This window comes from Lepidothrix coronata, unplaced genomic scaffold, assembly GCF_001604755.1.
Source record: "Lepidothrix coronata isolate B3197 unplaced genomic scaffold, Lepidothrix_coronata-1.0 Scaffold94, whole genome shotgun sequence".
Lineage (NCBI taxonomy): Eukaryota > Metazoa > Chordata > Aves > Passeriformes > Pipridae > Lepidothrix > Lepidothrix coronata.
Window position 1 is genome coordinate 3,491,690 of NW_016690274.1, and position 22,013 is coordinate 3,513,702.

A 22,013-nucleotide genomic window follows, 5' to 3' on the forward strand; every position below is an offset into this window, starting at 1 on the left:
CCTTGGCATCATTAACACGCTGGTAAAACAGCTAGAGCCCCTCCATCTCCCCGTCCCCCTGCACACAGCCCAGACAGGTCTCTCCCCATGCCCTCAAGGGGAAAACAAATGAATTTGCAGTACTGCAAGCAGGAGCAACTTAACTTCCATCTCCTCTGCTCCAAATTTTTCCATCTGAAAGCCCATATGGCTCAACTTTTAATTACTTTGGCTAATGCTGTATGTAGTAATTCTGTGGTGAATGCTAACGTGTTTCATTTCTGGTTTCCAGGGCAACATTACATCAGATTGCAGACAGCTGGCTTCCCAGCCTTAAACCATAACAAACTGGCCAAAGCTGATGCACAAAAACCTCGCTGGTTGAAAGAGAGCGCAGGGCTCGGCCGGGCTGCTGGGGACCCGGCAAAGCCTGCAGGGCCCCCTTGGCGGGGCTGGCTGGGCGGAGCTGCCTTTCCTCGCGCTGCTTGGAGCAAGTGCATCCCTGCATCTGCAATGCTCTCACGGTGCGGAAACCCGCCAGCTTGGAGAGCTCGACGGCACAAATGTGCGAAGGACTGCAGGGAAACAGGGACTAAATTAACAGCATCTGGAAATACCGAGAACTGCATGCAGAGGACTGTAGCCACCACATACCACATGGCTGGAAAACTACAGAGAGGCCAAGGCCCATCCCCACCGCCCAGCTCTTCGTTGTTAACTAATGCAGCCACAAACCTATGAAGATGCTCTCAAATCCAAGAGAAATCAATCCCCTCTGCTACCTCTAGCATCTCTTCACCTTGGAAAACTCCCTACTTGCGCACTTCCAAAGGCCACGCTTTGCATCATCTCATGTAAAAAGCCTTATGTTCAGCAATAAATATGAAATTAGCACATGTACTTTGTCATTCAAGGAGCTCTCTACAGTTCTGCTCCTGGCTCCCTCTTTGCTTTTTCTCCCACTTTTCTCATGCAGCTCTTTGCTGCTGCCTGCTTTGGAGGCAGGGCACATGCCTTGCTCTGCTGCTTTCTAACATCCATCCCATTTCACGCACCACTGAAATAACAATCCTGACCTCCCTCTTTGAATTAGTGCTTCACAAACACACACACACACACACACAGAAAACCAACATTTATTAGAGTACTTTGAATTAATTGGCAAAATGTAAACCAGAAGTAAGTAGCTAGCTTTCGGCAGGACTATGTTTGGAAAGGCTTCAGGGTTATAGCAACAACCCTTAAAAAACACAAAATAGGCAAAGCCTTCTAGCCACGACTCAACAGAAATGTGTAAGAAATGCTAGGACAACATCCAGTTAAAGCTATTATAACTGATTAATTTGCTTCAGCTCCATAAAAAACCCCATACATGAGCTGTGGGAAGCCATTTGGAGAGATGTTAAAATTTTACAATTCACTTCATGCCCAGTAATATATTGTTCAGCCTCAAACTGAAATCTCTAGGAAACTTTCCATTTAAGAAACAAGGAAATCTCTTAGTATCTGATTAAGCTCAAACTGCAATTCTTTTTCATTATTAGACAATTCTTGTTCAGCAAAGTGGGGCAAAAGCCTCATTCAGACTCATGGGCTTAGCACATCACATTCCCCAGTCCTGGTTAGCTCACCTCAGAACTACAAACTACAGAGCAAATGCAAAGAGATTTTACTGTTCCCTTCAGGAGACGTGGCCACACGTGTACTTTCTTTTTTCTAACAGGCTTTACATCTGCCAAAAAAACCAACTGTTCTAACCTATAATTTTTTTTTTTATTTAAGATGCCTGGACAAAGTCAGAGACAGGAAAGTAGAACAGAAAAGAACTTAAAAACCCAAGGAAAGGAAAAAGAGAACTGAGAAAAGCTATGCATGCTGTACTGTGCCTAAGAATAACCACAAAAGCCTTTTCTCTTTTTCCCTCTCTGAAACAGGAGACACATCCTCTCCACATCATGCCACATGCTCAGTGACTTACCAGCTTCGGCATTTACAGGCCTAAAGCTCAGTTTCGAGTATTTTCCCCTGAGTCCTCAACTGCTGTCAGCTTCGTAACCCTAAAATTTAGTAGCAGACACTTCTTCTTAAGTATTGTATTCGCTCTGAATCCCGCACACAAAATGCCTCTTCTCTGGAGTTACATTATCAGACACCAAACTGGCTCTGATTCCAGAGCTGAATATGTAAGGAAGAAAAAAGCGTGATGCTGGACTCAATTAGCTGTTTTCTGCTCACTGATTGATTCCCCCAGTTACTCGCTAGCTGCATAACTTGCAAGAAAGGCATAAGTCATCAGCTCTAAGCAAATCTTCTATTCACCACAAGGAAAAAAGGGAGTGTTGTACATGGCAAACAATCCCTGTTTTCACTGACGAAGGCTTGCTGACCTCTTGCTGGCCTCCAGTTCCTTAATTACTGTCTATGGAATTTCAGTGAAAGAAAAAAATACAGAGAATCTCTGCAAAGCCAGGATAAAGACTGACCCTCAAACACTACCACTAGAGTGGAGGCTGTGTCTATAGGAAATATAACTTAAGCCCTTTACCAGGCTTTTTTTATTTTCACTTTTTAATTATTTTGACAAAAAGCCCCCCTGAGAATTTCCCTTTATAAAGGGCTAATTTGACAGAAAAATAAACCTTGCTTAAATGTTTTTTAACTTAGTGAACTTAGATACATTTTTTGTCCTTTCCCCTTGGTTTCAGTGCTATAAAAAAGAACATCACTAAGAACTGGAAAGGCAAACACTGTTTAATTCAGAAACCCCAGCCTCATCTAGAATTAGCCACATTGTGGCTTTATGAAGCACTGTAGCATGACTTTCAACTTCTCTGCCTAAGCTGGGTTCAAATCTTCCTTCCTAAGAAACAGACTCTGAGATGCTCTAGTCTTCTCTTATAGTCAACCATATCTAACCCCAAACCTAGAGACAAATACAAAATTTGGACATTTATTCTCAGAGCACAAGAAAACATGGATCAAAACCACCACTAATTAGAAGCACTGCTATCCAGTGGTGAAAAGCAGTAGCAAAGGCATATCACAACAGCACCCTCTTTAAGCCAAAAAAAGATTCTCCTTTCTCACAACCATGCTATCGATAGCCAGTTAATCTGAATTCACTCCAAATCAGTCATATCATGAAACCATAGTGCAACTAAACATCTATTTCTTTTGGTGACTCGTTGATTTTAATGAGCCATCCAGTCAAATATTCTTTTTCAATTTCTCCACCTTTGTACTAGTGACCATACACAGCTTTTATACTCCCTAGGGGTCATGTAAGCTAGATTTATTAGTGTGTTGTAGCTGGGTTCTTATCCTTGAATTACTTCAGCCCCAAAACTCTGATGTAAAGCTCTGTGGAAAATTCTAAGCTTCAGATAAAACCAGCTAGTGTTCTCCAGTTTCAATAACATACCAGCCAACATCAAGTGAAACATGACAGCAACTTCCTTGAAATGTGTCCCAGATTCCCTTAGAAGTTCACGGCCATGAGTGAAACTGATCTAAGTCTGGGGCTTTGCAACTTGAGTTTGTAGGTTTTGGGATTCATTAAGAAAGTTTCACAGACCTCTAATCCTTGCAGAGGCTGCTTATAGAAAACTGTGTGAAGCTCAGATGTGATAATCTGCATCATATCGTGATGTTACAGATAATGCCCTTCAAATATTTTAAGAAAATTAACAGAGGTTATGAGTATTCTTTTGCAAGAGCATGAATTGCAAGGGCTGTGCAAGTCTAAAATGTGCAGTGTCAGCCCCTCCCAGGTAACCATGCCTGGGTTCAGTCTGTGATTACTTACAAGAAAATCAAAGGAACATCCAACAGCTACTTTGGTGAGAGATATATTACACATTAGCTGGTGACGACACTGCTTGCTGAAATTAGTGGGAAATATTTGTCATAAGTAACGAGAGCATGGAAGTTGAATTCTCCCAGGAGGTCTGTCTTGATACTAGAATAGCTGCTTAGGCAAATTCCTCTCTGTTAACTGTTTCCAGGTTTTAGTTTAATTTTGAGAAGTACATTGCTGATGTTTGTATCTGCAAGCCAAACACATTTCCACATGGTGAAGCACTTCTCTCACTAATTAATTTTAATGACATTACAACCATACTCATGTACCACTTGTCATAGGTATATGTGGTAGAATGGAGCTCTGCATTACATTATTTCATATCAGTTACAATATAGCATTCTTTTCTAATTCTCCTGCAGACTCCTCTACACATGGAAACAAAAGTCTTTAACAAGGTTCTTTCAACTGAATCTTGTGTTTTGGCACGGCTAAGAAGGTCCAGGGAGAACCCCTATTCTTTAGCACAGACTGTACTATTAATGAATGGAGTACACCACCGGTGCTGGAAACCCACCTCTGGACATCTTGGAAAACCAAGAATACATGAAATACAGCAAAACTCATATGAGAGAAAAAAAGGAAAAGAATGAGAGCCCTTTAGTACAGGGTGTAGTAACTTAAATTACATTCTTACAGTATTTTCAAACAATCAAAGTATTAATGTTACCCTCCTAAGTGTGAGGAAGGAAACTTCAGCATCAGGGAAGGGGAACAACTGGTAAATGACAAAAGTGCAATTAAAATTTTCTATTGTACCACAAGTAAAGATTATTCAGCCTGGGTCTGCCAAATAGGGCAGTGAAACACACAACTTTTGAGATTCCTAATTTTTGAACTGAGCAAGGCTTTGTTCCAACTTAATAGGTCTGGTCTCAGAAAACATGGGGGCAGGGATATCACATTATAGATTATAGCATCTCCTGCTGGTTGATGCATGGAGAACAGGAAAAAGCTGATACCACCACTCCCCACCCTCTAGGTAATAAGCAGAAAAATTAGGCAGCTCCCAAAAGGCAAAAATGGTATAAAAAAAGGTGAACTAGTATGTTGGAATGAATATTAAATTAATTTGCCTCCCCCACCTCCCATCCTCCTCAAATACATGGCCAAACATTTAGCAGCAAAGTAAGTCAATAGGGCTTGTCTGAATGCAATCAAAACAGAAGTGGTTATGAACATGCTTAATTACAGCCATTGCCTGAGCGTTACCATAAGCTCTCTGAGTCATGACAGAAGGAAGATTTTTTTCTCAGAGACCTTATAACAGACTAACCACAGGAGCAACTCCTGCTGGCAACAAGCAGGAGGTTTACTTGGGCTACATTAATGCCAACTCCTCAGTACAGTCCTGTGGTGACAGTGTTTAGTCCCACTAGGGAAGCACACTTAGCTAAGTTGTACCTGTCAACAACACGGGCAGATGTTGAATGGTAAATAATACTTAAAGAAGTGATACAGTTTTATTCCTAAATAATTTGCAGCAGTTTCTTCTGCAAATTATAAAGTGTTTTGGAAAATTTCAGACTAAATAGGTAAAAACACTTCTTGTGTTCTACAAAACCAAATATAAACACATTGCTGCCTCTTGCTTTGCTATCATCGCTCCAGAGCACTGACCTTACTTTGTGTTGTGTCCTGGGAACTGTAATGACAATTTGCATTTCTCTCATGGAGGTTTTTATGTTACTACACCCATGGGAAATCCCTTTCTTATGCATGGATAGAAAGAGGGGAAAGACTGTAAAAAATATGCTGTAATTCTTCTGCTACCAGCTTTCAACAAGAGATGCTGAACACTATCCCTGTGATCAGTGGAGAAGGAGGCCAGCCAATGCGTCCCAGGACAGGTTCCCAAGGCAGGCACACAGTGTGGGAATTTAGCACTAGCATTCTGAAGCCATGTCTTACTATAGGTTCTTTCTTCATCATAACTGTTACTAAGCACTGACAGTATTATAGGAATTTGTGCAGTAATAATAAATACACCATCCAATAAAATGAGGCACATCAGTGCCTTTCAGAAGTCTTAACAGAAATCGGGTCACTAGATTCTTTGGAGCAAAGATGAAAGCTCTGCATTCATTCATAGCCATCCTCAGCAGCAACTCCCCTCTGTTACTTGAAAGAATATGCAGGGCCTGGAGGCAGGCAACAAGCTCTCCAAGAAGAACAAAACCAGAAAACTATCCTCTTCCACTATTTAGCCTTTCATGGAAAAGAAGGCCTATGAAAAATGGTAAGTCCTGGGATAACAGCAAAAACGGGGGTAACACTAGACTTTCAAAATGCCTAAAATATCCACGGCTTCAAACTAAACACTACTGTTTCATGTAAAACAAACCTCATCATAGCCCAGTCTCCATTGATACTCAATGCTGATTCCCAATATGCATCAACTTTGAACTTAGTTCTAACAAATTTAACTGACTATACCAAAAGAAGGGGTTTTTCCTGTTTACATTAACAGTCCTGAATTACGAGCAGTAATAATGTTAACAAATGAACCACTAAACCACTGAAATACAGTATAAGCCTGAATAACGTGGATTTGCTGTAATTACACTTAGATTTACTCCTGAGGTAATGCATGCTATGGAAGTTATACTGCAATTATTTCTTTTCTTCTTATTCTTCACACTTACAAAACAGAACAGTAATGACTACTGTGAGTCAGAGATAATGCTATTAGACTTAGTATTTTGTCAGAGTCAGGATTGTACCACGGCTACAATCCTGGTTCAACAGCTTCAGCATCTCTTGGATTGAAAAGAGTACAACTCAAAGTCCATTATCATCTGTTACTCTGTCTTTGACACTTGAGGCAGACATAAACCCAGTTCTGCACACCCTTTCAACTTTTAGTCCCATTTAACCACTTGGTAAAAAAAAAAAGTCTTCAGGAAATAATAGCAAGAACAGGAGCAACAAGTGATCATCTCAGTCCAGCTAGAGGTGTTGCTGTGTGGACTTGTTGCACCATCATCTCTTAAAAAATGGATCAATAGAAGATGGAAAAGAGAGGCAACGTAAGGGGGAATTTTCCCCAGCATCGGCCTCACGGCAGATAACAGATATGCACAGCATGCTTCCAGGTCTGCATCACTGCTTCCACTCTGCTCAGAGAAAACAAATGAGGTGCCAGTTTCCTACTGGTAGTATAACAGTCCTGGGAAAAGAGGTGTTGGGACACTAAAACAGCACTGCCCATCCGCGGGCTGTATTGTTGGAGGGAGATGCTGGTTTTGTTCTCTGCACTCACAGATTTGATGGCCTCTCTCCTGAGGCTGCTTGTGGCACATCCAGTAGGTGGGGTGGTGTCAGACAAGCACGGCACAGCTCACTGCGTCACCTTTCAGGTGAAGGCCAGCTATGCTACACGGAAGCTCACGTTAATGAGCTCTGGATGGCTGAGCATTATCTGCTGATCAAAACCAAAAACCAGAAGCCAGATGAGACCAACTAACCAGTTTAGTCCAGAGATAATTACAACTTCATTCAACTTGCTTCTACAGAAACTGTCAGTGAAGTTAATTAGTGGTTTGTGTCAGTGGCAGCACATGTATGATACACACTTCTATCACAACCTCCCTCCTGCTTCTCTCCTTTCCCCCACTCCCACATGAAATATAGCAATGGGTACAATTAGTCTTTTAGCAGAGGGCACAGGAAAGGATTTATACTGACTTCTCCTAATGCTGGTCCTTCAAGCTGGGCTGGAGCCATACCAGCAGGGTTCTGGGGATGAAGCAGCCCTATTTTAGATGAACTGAGAATTTCAGCCCCCAAAAGTCATCAAATGTGCTTCTATCTTTAAGAAGCATAAAAGGCACCTCAGTGTAAAGAAAGAATGTGATACAATTTTGAAATCCTCTCTTTCCCTGGACTTTCTGACTCCTGAGGACAAATAGGGCCTTATCTAAAATCCAGAAAGGGATCCATTTGTAATCTGCACCTGCTTTACATCCCAATGCTTGGCACGAGGCAATGAAAGCCTGTCTAGTTTTACTGTGAACAGCCTTCATTCCAACAGAGATGAAACATAAATATTCAGAAATAATTTTTAAGAAAATGATGAGGCATTTTAGACCTTTGATACTTCTGACTAAAAATAAAAACAGTTTCAACTGCATTCCCACATTAGCAAATAAATAACACACATACTTTGTTGAGAAACAAGGGGACCACAGTCGTGAGACTGAAAGCTACAAACTGCTCTAAAGTGGCAAAGAACCAAGTCACCTACTGACTTGGCAAGACCTTTATTTGTTTGTTTGTTTCTTAAGAACAAACAAACACGACACACAATTAACAGCACAGCAATAACATGGCGCTGCCTCCCTGGGGATACTGAGATGATGACCCTTTTACTTCTGAACCCTTTGTGTTTCATCATTAGGGTTCAGTTTTGTTAAGGATATGAAACACAAGTTTCCATTTCCTGATACAGTAATTTAAAAGAGGAGAACCTGGAAAAGAGAATCCTCAAATCAATCTTTAAAATGAAAATCTTTAAATCAACATGAGTTATGTTAGTTATAAACACATAATAGCTATAAAAGTTTTCTTTTAAAAGTGTTTTTTTCCTAAAAAGGAAAACTAATGATATATACCCTTCAGATACTATTTTGTAGGGGGCTGTTCTTATGCTGTGGGCAGAGCTGACTTGAAAGCAAAGGAGTACTTAAAACCTTGAAACACTCCAGACAATCTGCTTTCATTTTTTGATTCTCTCATTGCTTAGATTCTAACTTGTTTTTGTTTGTTTACAAAATTATCAACTATGATCACATTGTTCCATTAAAAACTGCCTAGTAACAATTTGGCCATGCAACAGAAAAGAAAATAAATTTTAAAAAAAAAAGGCAAACAACCAGAAGACCCATTGCCCAAGAACTTTGAATTCAAACAAGAAATGTTCATTTCAGTGACTTGTATTTCCAATTGCCTTTTGAGGTTATAAGGCAGCAGGCTGCCTAACAGTATCCTTTTAATATATGGAAAACCATCTTTGCTTCATGACCTATATAAAATGAGTGGGGTAATTCTGAGATTCTGAATTCATGGAGTACAAATCACAAAAATGGCACTGAAACTCAAACCATTTGGCAAAGAAAGGGCTTGAAAACAGAATCATCTTTGCTTGTCTCAAAAGCTGGTAATTTCAGATTAGAGATGTCCTTAGGCAAAAAAGTCTGCGTGAACACACACCCTATTTCTAGACATATCTGATACTTTCGTTTGTTTTTCCCTCTTGTGTGTCAATTACAGCCCAAAGTCTTTCACTCCAGTTAACCCTACTTTCATTCTTGTCCACAAAAAAAGATGTCAGGCTGAATTTTGCTCTAACATGAAGTCTCATTTCTGCAGATGATCTGCTTTTCTCTTGAAGGCAAGCAGTTTCACAGCTTCTGTTAAGGGTAACCATGACAAAAATCAGGAGCAAGGGTAGAAATCTTGAAAGGTATCTACAAAGACTGAATAGAGATTCCCCATTGAAGTTAACAGGAAGATGGTAAGATGGTTCAAATCCTACCAGAAGAGCAGAGAGAGGCAAAAGAGCTCTTGGTTCAAAGCGCAAAGATTCTCATTCCATTAAGGAGGACATACCGAATCATGTTTGGTCCTCAGAGATATACACAGCTTTCCGTAACTTCAACACAAGTATAAACCACTTTAATCAGAAGTATAGACCACTTAAATCAGTATCCTTCTGAGATGTGACCATGGTAAATTAGAGTTTGAGGATTTTATGCTATAAGTACCTTGGGCAAGGTCCTCAAGAAGGGAAAGTTCAGGTTACAAATACTAATGAGGAAAAGATCAAGACATCTTTCAGCTGGCTAAACAATCAGTCCAGAAGAGCCAGGATCCTTCCTTCTCCATTCTTTGCATATTTTTGATATATCAGAACATAGCTTATATAAGGCAACATCAATTCCCCTCTGCTCCAATCTAACTAGAGATGGGTGTACTTTCTTGAATATAAACAAGAAAATCTTTCTCTACCACCAAATATGTTAAACATCTCATAAAATGATATAGCATTCCTTTTTTCTTTTAGGAAGGAGAAGCCAACAGTCGGTTGCAGTAAGCAGGAAATTCCATTGACAATAAAATAAATAAATCAATCAATGGTCTCAAAAGCTTATGATTCAATTATATGGGTTACATGGAGCTTGAATTTGACAGCTGAATGTGTTCTTCTCTGAGATTTATCTGTGAACTTTCAATTAGAGAAATGAAGTGGAATAAACTACTCAGTGAAAATGAAGATATCTGGAAGGAAAAATTAATTAATTCAGTATGGCATGACACAGAGACTGCCTGGTGCCCATAGAGAAGCTACACAGCTCAGAAGTAAAAAGAAAAGGGAGGAAAGCTGCCTTACTTCTTATGGGTCTGGCAAAAGCTGCAAACTCTGGGCTGTGACTTTCCAAATGCAGAGATAGAAGTGCTTGAAGGTAGCAGGCAGCTAGGACTTAGTCAGACCCTCATACAGAACGTATCAACAACGGCAAGAAAAGCCTGAGAAATTCTACTTGTGAATCAGCAAAGTGAAACTTTGCTCTAAACAACCTAAACCCCCTTCTCTGTGCATTTTGTAACAAGGGGATTTTTGTCTTGTGCTTCAAAAGCTCAGTGACAAAGAGCCAGATTTAAAAAAAAAAATGAAAAGAGAGAGATTATACAATAAGATTTTCTGCAGAAAGAACACAGCATCACTAGGTCAGCAATACATTTGCTATTAAGGAAATCACCAGGTAAATAAGGACATTTCTGTGCTTCAGTGAAAGAATTTAAATATTAAATGATACTGGGGAGCTATATCAGAATGACAGGTACTTACATTACAATTGGAAGAGCCATCAAATGTTGAGTAAGAACCATCAGGCCATTCTGTAGGATCTACATTACTTGATTGCCTGTGCTGGGCTTCATACTCCTTCAGCTGAAATTTGAAAAGATAGAGAGAACAATTTCCAGTGATAAGAAGATATCAATCTTCATTAAATAGCAAGGGTTAATGTAATTTTATTTTTCCCCCTGTATCACTGTGCAACTGGGAAAATCTGAACTTTTGCACTGCTGGTCTCACTTATTCAAAATAAATTGTCCTAGAATCAGAAGTTTTAAAAATCAGTGGTTTTTTTTTTTTTTTCTTAGAAGGAAAAGATCTGTGAATACTGAAATTTGATGAACTGTCATTGGTAAAACATAAATTACACATCCCCATCTCAGAGGCACAGTTTACAGTGAACAGACTAAATCACAATGATCTGCCAATTTCCTTCATAAAGAAAATGATCTGCAATAAAGGCTAGGAACTATCCTTTATAATTTAAAAAAACTCCAACCAACCAACCAAAAAATCCCCTCATCTTCCCTGTTTCTCAATAAAAGACTTCAAACAAAACACCAATCCTACTGGAGTTAAAGTGTTGAAATGACCCTCAAGAACTGGTATTGAAAAAAAAAAAAAGCTGTTGTTAGTAGCTCAGACCACTAGAGGGAAACAGTAACAGTCCACATACAAACCATCAGATTAAGTACAGCCCTCTCCCCCCAAAATTTTAAGAGCAGAGAAGTAAAAGAATTTCCAATAATGCCACTCGATAATTTAAAAATTTTGCATTTTTTCATTATATAATTTCTAGCAAAGCAATACTTTCTTCAGCCAATAACATAATTTTATATTCTAGGCTAATCTATTTCAAGATGTAGTATGTCAGTAAAAATATTTATCTGACTGCCAACCGATCTAAATCACATTTTCTCTAATGGAAACCATGAGGAATACCCTGTGTTCCATCACAGTGTTTTACACAAGGGTACAAATTCAAAAGTTGCACTGAAACTCAGCAAAACCTGAAGCATTCCTATTAGTACTTACACAAACCTATGAACATACTTGATAAAGAAAGACTTCAAGTGAGATACCTCTCCCTTACTTTAGACAGCCGCAATGAAAATGTCTACACTTGAGCTTTTCTCTGATTAGCACCCTTTATTGTCAACGGAGAGAATCAAATGCTTTTAGGACTCTATTAATATATCATACATCGGATATCTATTTTTTCCCAACAAACAAAGGAATTGCTATCTAATTTATGTTACCTAGTACAATGGGGCAAATAGGCAGCCTTTCTTCACCTTCTCCTATGTTTTCTGAACAAAGTAAAACTACAAATTGATATATCCTACATCCTAAAGCAAGTTTCTCAAGGAGATTCAAGTATGTACATATCATACCCTAGCAAGTGCTTCCTCGATGGTGATCATCTTCTCTTTGACCATCATCATCAGTTGGATCCGTTCCTCATCACTCATTGTGATCTCACTGGCCACATACCCTACATCCTCTCCTGCAGGAAAAAGCACAAATATATTGAGCACGTGTAGGAGTTCATGCACAGAGCAGGGTACATTGAAACTGGATTTTACCCAGTGCTCTGAAATCTGGTTGCCATGTGGATCTGGCTGGCCAGAAACAGACCCTCAACAGAGCAGGCTCCTAGTATGATTTCAAAGAACGGAATGATTTCGACGTAACTGAGCAATAAAAGGAAGTAATTTGGGACAAAAAAACCTAAGTCTACTTTGACACTGAAAGCAAGGGAGCACGACAAATAGAAATAAAATGTGACCATCATCACATGGTTATTGACCCTGAAAGACAAGAATCAAAAGAGAAAGTGCTAATGTCAGAAAAGTCCTGCACTCCGCCCTGAGGAATACTGTAGTCAGCTGCCAGAGCAGATGGGAAGCCTTTTCAGGAATGGCATACTGGGCCCTTGCAGCTCTCTGCTGTGGACTGGCCATGTCTTCTGATCTATCCAGATTATCTAATTGGCCACTAAGCTGGTACATGGTGTGGGATGTACTGGGGCTCCCAACTACAGGACCTCTCCTTTTGGTGTGTGCATGGCATGTCAGCACAAACAATTAGAACTTGCCTTCAAAACCAGCAAGGACCCACGTTTAACTGAAAGTGTATCTCTTTTGGGCCTTTGCCATCTTTCACAATCCATCTGAACACAGACATAGAGATGTGGAGAAGTGCCTGTTTGCAACATAAGAATCTCACAGATAGACATTTTCTATGTGAACAGAAATACTTAATGCAATGCACAGCTGCATCTTTTGGAGAAGAACTAGAGAAAGACACCTGACAGTTTAAGAAGAATCCTGTATTTGCACTAGTCACCAGAGGTGCTTTTACTACTCCTTCTTATAAGTGTCTTCTCCAACAATGGCAGGCCAGATTCAAGCCTAAAACAAACAGCTCAAAGTAACCAAATGCCAAAGAAAGAAGAAATACCTTTCTAATTAAAAAAGATCAGTATTTCTCTTATCAAGCCAGGACCAGAAAAGAAAAAAAAAAAAGAACATCTTGTTTATTTACAAATATGACTTATAAATTAGATATTAACTGCATCACTTTGTGTGTGTGCCATCACTGACAATCAAGGCTAAAGGCATCCCAGCCTCATGTCTACAGTCTCAAGAATATGACTTGTCATTCTGAGCACTGTCATGATGAACCAAATCTGTGACACTTCCAGAGCCACAGACCCCCAACCGCCACAATATTACAAATGCATTTTACTCCTTTGTGATGCTGGCTCTTTTTATTTTATATGGATAGGATGTGCGCCCTTGAAAAAGCTTTACCTTTTGAAGTCTGCCTCATTAGTCCTTTCTGGTTCTTTCGGAAATTCTGCCAAAAAAACTTATTTTTCTTTTTCCAGTCTGCTTTCCCTAAAAGGAAAGTGGGGAGGGAGGTTGAGGGGAAAGGGAAAAAGAATTTTAGAAAGAAACATTAGTTAGTAAAGGCTAGAGAAGCTTTCAAGCATTAAGTTGTATTTTTAAATCAGAAACAAGAATAAAAAAATCTCAGATTTTCTGGTTTTCTTTATTTATTCTGTGCTAGAACTATGCTGATATAGCCATTTCAGGGAAATACACATTCTTTTATAATTGACAATGCTACAGAGGACTGAGATAAGCAAGTAACGTACATATTCAGAATTATAAACAGAAAATATTTAACATTCATTTTGATGTCTTCTGAGTTACTAATGTCAAGTCTGGAAGTGTTTTTGAAGTATTTTGTTGGTCTATTCTCTTTAACTGAATCACAGTTATGCAGCCTAAGCCAGAACTTAAGATAAGCGGTTTTCTAGTATGTGTGTGCATATCTATAGAGAAAAGAAATACTTTACTTATATATAAATGTACACACACATGCACACACACACACACACACACACACACATTCTGTTACTTGGCATGAGAAATTTTATAAGACTATCAGCTACATCTGGCTCTTGCTTCTCTGTATGCCTGGACTGTACAGGGCTGGGTCTCCACGTCCACTAATATCAGATCTGCATATGGATTGATGACCCAGAAATAATCATTTGCTCTAAAAAGAAAAATGGCATCTTGCCCAAGGTAGGGCATATATGTGTTCCATTGAATTAACCAGGGCGCATGCTATAAGGTTTATGCCACTTGCAAGTGAACATAGTGTGCCTGATCTGGCAGAAATGCTACTGATAAAGAGCATTTGAAAATTCAAAGGAACATATTTTGAAAAATTCAAAGGAATGTATTTTATACTGTGCCACTCAGTTTCAGCATGTGACTATTGTATTTAAGATTTCACCCTAGATGATCTAGAGCTTGGTTTGCTGACTCTGAAAGACTGGTTAAGTTTAGACTGTGTGGACATATCCCTAGAATATCATTAAAAAGAAACAAACAAGAAAAACCTCCCAGTTTTATTTTTCCTCTCCAATGAGCAAAATATTTCAGAAATAAAGGAAGAGACTCTGGCATGACATGAACAAAAATAACAAAAATTCCAGTTATTCACTGGTGGCGGTAGTTTTCAGAATACAAACAAACAGGCTTGCAGTGATCTAACAAGCAAACATTTGAAATTCAATATAACAAGTCAAAAGATGCATATTTATCACATGACAATGCTGCTTGGGTAATTTCAGTGATCATTGAGACACCCAGCATTTAACTTAAAGTTGCTGACACTCGCTCTCCACACACACACACACACACACATATGCTGCTGACTTCTGCCAGCATTGTGTTTACTCAGCTCTTCACATCCCAGCACAAGCAAAACTCAAAAGCTGTTTAAGAATTCCACAGGAGTATCAAATAAAATGAAATATACTGACCTACAGAGCCTTCTTCCGAGCTTGATTTATGAATGGAGAGTCTAGGACAAAAAAGAGAAATGGACTTATTGATGCAGGCTTCTCACATTTCATGGGAGCTGTCTGGTTACAGTAAATTATAGTTTCCAAACAATACATCATGAGCTGTTTTCTCTTCCCTTTTCTTCCCAGGGCAGCAAGTTGGAAACAAAACCTGAACGCACTGGTCTGACCACAGCAACTGAGTTCCCCTCTTAAACATGACTTTTGTGACCTGCATAGAAAAATATATACTGACAGAAATCTATGGTTAAGGCAAAAGAGTCCAGGGATCCCTAAGAAAAATAATTATTCACATAGCTTCCCACCTTCCGCTTGCAAAACAACGATTTTGCTGCCTTAGAAACTGTAGAACTGTGATGCTGCATTTGTTTAGCTGTGTAACAGTTTTCAGCCCACTTGTTTTTTCTCTGATAAAGCTTTATAAATATGTGCTCATTACACTTTCAGAAGCCACTGTGTGGAAAAAGTAGTAGAGATTTCAAGACAAGCTTAAGAAAGCTTGTCCAGACCCTATGAAGTGCAACCACAGATGACTGGAGACTACAGCTTCTTGCTCCTGAGTCCCTTTTGTGTGCTTTCCCATCAGTGTATGCTCCCTTCCTCAAAAGCTAGCTGGAGAGACTTATTTTAACAGAACATGGACTTTACAAACAACCCACTAAAATAGTAAATAAATCTTTTGTTCTAGGTCTTTATATTCATTGAACCAGTTTTCCATAATGGATTCCAACTCAGTGCCAACAATTCATTGTGGGATCTCTGATGAGACAGCATCACCCTGGTTCATTGGCTTTTTTTTCTGTCTGTATAAATGGAGCTAATAGAAATTACCAAACCTTGCGTTATTCTTTGAAGCCTTTCTATTTAACCATACAGCACCAAGCCAGTGAAATGACTCCTGCCCTGCCAGCATCAACGGCTTTGCTGGAGGCTCCAAGTGCAAAGCATTACTGCAGTGTTTTTGCTGAGAGCTCGGCCCCGCGATGTGACAATGCTCTACTGTGCGGTGGCTCTACTGTGGCCATGCAGAATGGAAACACGCATACCCCAGCGTACCAAGCAGACCTCAAGCCAAATTGTTCTTTGAACGAGCCATATAATAATACACACATGCCATGCGCTTGTTGCTGTCCACACACTCTGTCTGCACGGGCTCCTTTAGCTCTCTCAGATCCCCAGCAGAGGGCAATGAAGAGTTTCTGATCAATTCAGTAAACCACTAAAAGGAAAATTTTAGTTTAAGCCAGTTCAGGGTTAAGAAGACGTAAGTAATTACTGGCCAACGTCTTATGAGCATGAAACACATACTCATCAATTTGCAAAGACATCATTAAAGTGGAAACAAGACAGTGTGAAGTTTCAGTTTGATTTAGTAATTCATCTAGACAAGGAGGGTCTGGCACGGTGAAGCTCTGAAATGCAATCTCTTTCCAACTCAGACTGATCAGAAATCTAATCCAGCACAAACTGCAAACTAATTGAGGCAAACAAACTTCAAATTTTTTATGTACCAGGAGGAGGGAGACATTCAGTGTTCTCCTTGTTGATGAAGTTTACCCTTGAAGGAGAAAAGTTAATAATATGCCATCAAATGGCTAGATTTTAAGAGGTCTGAATAAAAAATGCAGGAGAAAAATACAAACCCCATACTTTCTGGGTACAAATTTCCAGAAAAGCCTCTGAACAGGGCCAGGAATTCATCCAGACACTTCAAAGTAAAGTTGTTAGCAAGTATTTTTCTACATAAAGGTAAATCAGATAAAAAGTATGTGGAATTGTATACAGAGACTTTTGTTTTTATGAAAGCAAAGTTCTGTTGGAACTGAGAGAATTAATCCACTACATGTTTTGCACATGAACATAGACCTCACCTATTTATCTTAAATGAATTTAGTATCCATGAAATATACCAAGTCTTCATCCTTAGAAAATGAAATCTGTTAATGATCGGAACTCTGCCTCACTAGTGAAAACAGCCTCAAAGGGGAGAGGCAGTCTCTTGTGCTCTGTGGCCTACAAATCCATTTTAATCCTTTTCTTCTCTTGCACAGTTGCCAACAATGATTCAAGTAAGTAGCAGGTGTAGCGGCACTGTTTGTGATGTGGACATCTGTTCGCTGGGAATTGGCCTGAGACCACCAACTCATCACACACTGGCCTCCAAAGAACGGGAAAGGCAGTAGGAGCAAAGTTCTAACACGCCTGAACTAGAGTGGGTCAGGAGAAGAGTAGGATCCACAGAAAGTAGGATCCACCTTCTCATTTATAGCTGATTTGAGAACTATGCTGAACTATGCAAATTCCAATTATCATTTCATGCATTCTTTAAAGAGGAAATCTTCTGTGCTTGGGCTGACCTTGAAAATGCTAACAGCTGGTCTGAAGAGATGGAAATGCCAACAAAACTTACCACATAGTGTCTGATAAGGCACTGGCTTTAGTTCCACTAGACAGCTCTGATGCTTAAAAATCCTCAGTGAAATCAATCAAGCGTTTTACTTCCTAGATGTCTGGTGAAAAGTTTCAGAGTACCTAGGAGTTGCTATATGTTTGATTTGCAAATTACACTCCCTTACTCTGTTAAATCTGCAGCGCTTCCTTGAACGTGCACTGAAAAAGATTTGTGTTCTTCCATTCATAGACTGATAACTTGTACTGAAAGTTAATGATGCAGTGACACTTGGCAGAAGTTTCAGCACTGTGTGTCTGAAAAGGAGCCAAATGCCATCACTCCACCATGGAGGCCTTAATTTTTGTTGTGGTCTGATGTACAACTTCATTAGCAAGCTTTCACATGAAAGGTACTCTGTCACAGCATACAACAGAAGAAATGTATGGGTATATGTCCACACAAAAAGGAAGAAAAAAAGATTTATGGCCAGAGGGAAAGAAAATGTTGATTTTCTTATCAACACATAATCTCTGAATGTGGCCAGCAGAAGGGGTCAAAATTTTAATCCATTAAGTTCACAAATTCAAAACCATCTCTATGCTGATACTTGGTGCCTCTTGGAGCCAAAATGCTGAAACAAATATATGTGAGAAAAAAAAACCCCAAAACCAAAAAAGCCCCTCCCAAACCACCACAAAACAGAAGGCACAATATATAATCTAAAAAAGGAGCTACTTTTGAGAGTAAGCAAATATTACTGCCCTAGAGAGTTGATGAGTTTGAGCAGAGTTTAGTAAATTACATCAGGCCACTCAGAGGTCAGTGACACAAAATTAGTAGCAACAGCTGGAGTGGAGAACCTGGACCAGGAACTTCTTGATTAGAAAGTATGGCTTAACAGAAAAGAGTTTACATTCAACACTGAAATGTGCAAATGCACAAAACAGAATGGACACAAAAGTCAGTCTTTCAAATGCAGGAGGTCTGCAAATGACAGAGTACCTGGGGATACCAGTGGGAAAAGGATGATTGAGAAAAAACCTACATGTTAATCTTAAAAGGTATAAGGATAGGAAATTCCAATGGCAGTACAAAGAATGAATATATATGAGAATGACCGTACAACCACCATTATTTATGCTCAAGAAAGATGAATTCAAACCAGAAGTTGTAAAGAGAAAACCTGTTAGAATGGCCAGGGAACTGGACAGCTTTTCTTATAAGAGAAAGTTAGAAAAGTTTTGCTTGCCAAATTGGAAAGCTGCAAGAAGATTAACTTATTGCCTATTAATAAATTAGGTACAGGAACAAACAGACATAAGCTGGAAAAAATTAGAAAAGAGGAGCTAGCATTTCCTAACTATTTGGACAAACTTCCAACAGCAGGCAGAGAAAGGGAGGACAACTTTAAAAACTTAATTAACTGCTTTTATAAGAGGCTGCTTGAAAGATAAGAGGCCTGACCAGACATCCTAGATACAAAGATATCAGCCTGAGGATTGCCTCTGGAGGACACTTCTCGTTGTTCTTTTGAAGCCTGTGAGCTTTGTATGAACAACGTCAAAGCCCGGCATCCAAAAGGATCTTTGAATCTGTCTTTCCATAAAAGTGCTGCAGTGGTGATGACATTGTTGTACCTAAGGAATCCCCTTGAAACCTGAAGCGGTCTCCAAAATTTGGAGTGAAAGGAAGAACGAATGCACACGTTTGCATCACAAGCCAACTGAGCCTACCTGATTATTAAGAAAGGTTTTAACTAGACTGCATTGAGCTGCTAGGCTAGAGCTTTCCCTGTTAACTCTGGACTAATTCTAGTCTCAGAGAGAATAACACCAGGGCTTATTTTGCATAGAGACACAGCCACACGTACCTCAAGAATGTGCTGGTACTCCACAGAACTAGAAAGAGAAACAAATGACACCATGTGCTGCTTTCATGAATGTGCCTGTTGATTTTTAAAAGCTCATCATTCTCGAAACAGAACAAACACGGGAACTGAGAATGATGGGGGTTTGTTTCAACACTAAGTATTTTAAATGTATATGTTCTTTAACAAATGGCCGCGTCTCATTTATGGACTTTAAAATCCACAGATGCACAGCACCATATGATAATGAAACCACTACTGTTATGATCTTCAATAAACTGATAGTGCCCCTCTCATTCCTTCCCAAGGACTATTTATAGCCCACTGAGGAAAATGGTTTAGATGGGATTTTCAGTATACAAATATTATGCACATTCATAGTGGTGAAAAAAACAGTGCAAAAGCCCATGCTGGCTCTGCTGCAAAGCCATTTGGTTATCCGTGTGCATTAGAAATGGCCCAGTTACATAATCAGTATGAAAAACTGACACACTTGTAACTGCTCCTGACTGAATACAAGATAATTTATCTAACTGGAGCTGGCACAGGGAAGAAAATGGGCCTTTGGTATTTTTATCAAATTTGCATGAACCTGAAGAGAAAGGAGGCCTGCAAGGTTTTGACCTTACTGGCATCAGTGTGAGAAAGGGATGGAAAGCAAAGACGTTTCATTCAATTATCTTCTCATTAGGTTTCCATAGCAATGGCACTTTAAGCAGGTCAAAACTTTCTCAGTGGAAACAAACACTGAGCTGCTTGTGGGCTCTGCATGTGTATGTGTATTTCACAGCATCACCAGCATGGAAGTCACCACGTTGGTCCCACAGGCTTGGTCCAGGGACTGGCAGCAGGCAGGTGGGGGTATGTCACGTATGTAATAACTGACTGGTTGGTCCCAGCCAGGAGGCAGATAATTGCCAGCTAAAAACTCTTTGACAGCAAAGAGCAGGGCCTGATGTACTGCAGGCAACGCATCCCTGTTCTCCGCGCATTGCTCATTGTGTGCCATCTCAACTAGCTGTGACAAGTCTGACTTTCGTGTGAAAGGCACCCTTCATACCTCCCCATACAAAATTAACAGGATTGAAATCTTCTTCCAGCTGCTCAAAGGCACACTGGTTTCCCTCCTCACGTGTCCCAGGCATCATTTGGCTGGCCTCTTGCTCCTATTGTGTGGGTTATTGTGGGAGTTTCCTGCCCTACTTCTCTTGAGGAGGCTGTTTAAAGGCAGCATGAATAATTTGGCTTTGACTAAATCAGGCCTCAAACAAGTGAAAACAGGGCCATACACATTCACTGATTTTTTTCAATTCCTGCAAGCAAAGGGTATATAAAAAAATGCATCTTAAATGCAAACATCTCAAGTACAGAAAGATCTTACTTCTTTTCCTTCCAATATTCTTTTCCATTTTTAAACTATTTGAGAGGAACAATTTATTCTGTTAGCAATTAAGTGCAGCCTTTAGCATTCTCTCTTTGGGGGATTTGTTTGTTTTCTGCTTTGTTCTTCTCTGTTTCTACCCTCTCTGCCTCACATCCTCTGTCAGACTTGCACTCCTCTTTCTTTGCAGATGAGCTTACAAATACCTGCCAAAGGTAATCTGGGCACCTTGAGAAGTTGCCAGAATCTAAGTAATAGAATTTAAGCCCCCCCCCAGCCATGGGATGATTTAATAACCTCCTGCATTCAAATCTTGACCTGCAGCTTGGATGCTGCAGGGAAAGAGGATTAGGGAATCAAATGTTAAAAACTGATGGCAAAAGCCAGTAAATTAGTGTACCAAAGGGGGCACAATTGAGACTTGCATGAACCTTTTTGCAGCTTTCACTAAAAATCATTGTGGAAGATGGGAACACTGAAATGCAAGCACTCTCCCAGCCTTAGACTAATACAGAGTTCCAGTTTATACCATGGGACACTGAATGGCTGTACTATGGCACATTCTTTGCAGAAAATCTGTAAAAACAGATTCAGTCAATCATCTGTCCTGCAGTGACAATAGCATGCAGATAGAAGCCACTTGTGTTGTGGCCTTACTGCTTGCCTGCTCACAACCTCTGAGAAAGTCACAATGCCCGAGGAGCCTACTGTGTGTGACTCCTGCTGTGACATTCCCAACAAGCCATCAGAGATCTGGTCAGACTGTACAAATTCCATGGCGAGTGGCTCAATACATCCTGTACACATAGAGAGGATGACAAAGACATTCGCTCTCGGGAGCAGCTGAAGCAGAGAGTTGAGGACACAGCTGCCAGAGGCACAGCAGCTCCCGCACACCGGGGGAATGCAAAGACCCTGAGCAATGTTGCCCTGTACTGCCTGTACCCCACATGTGCTTGCTTTTCTTCTCCCCGACAAGTCTGTTTCTGGCCAGTTTCCTGCTCTGGCAGAGTCTTGGATTTAGGTCCTGAGTATCACAGGGTCAAGAACAATTGAACTGTACTGAGCCACAGGCTGAGGAGTACAGCAGGATGAATTGTGGCACTTGATGTGAAGTGTGACCATTTCTTTTACTTGGTCAGGAGTGTGCTTGAGTGGTACAGTTCAAGAAACAGCAGGTGATTCACATAGGAGGCGACAATTCATAACACCCACTGTCATGCAAAGGTAGTGGCAATGACTGTGAAACATCAGATACATGATACAGCTGTTACCTCATTCATTGTTTT

The 22,013-nt window shown here is 40.0% G+C and overlaps 1 protein-coding gene across 1 annotated transcript in view; it reads right to left on the reverse strand.

The window, feature by feature from the left end:
* The window catches only part of SASH1 (SAM and SH3 domain containing 1), a 124,319-nt gene that overhangs the window by 35,461 nt on the left and 66,845 nt on the right, over positions 1-22,013 (reverse strand). The window contains 4 exon segments of the mRNA XM_017822052.1: positions 10,689-10,790; positions 12,092-12,204; positions 13,514-13,600; positions 15,043-15,083. Of these exon segments, the coding sequence (XP_017677541.1) occupies positions 10,689-10,790; positions 12,092-12,204; positions 13,514-13,600; positions 15,043-15,083 (343 nt within the window).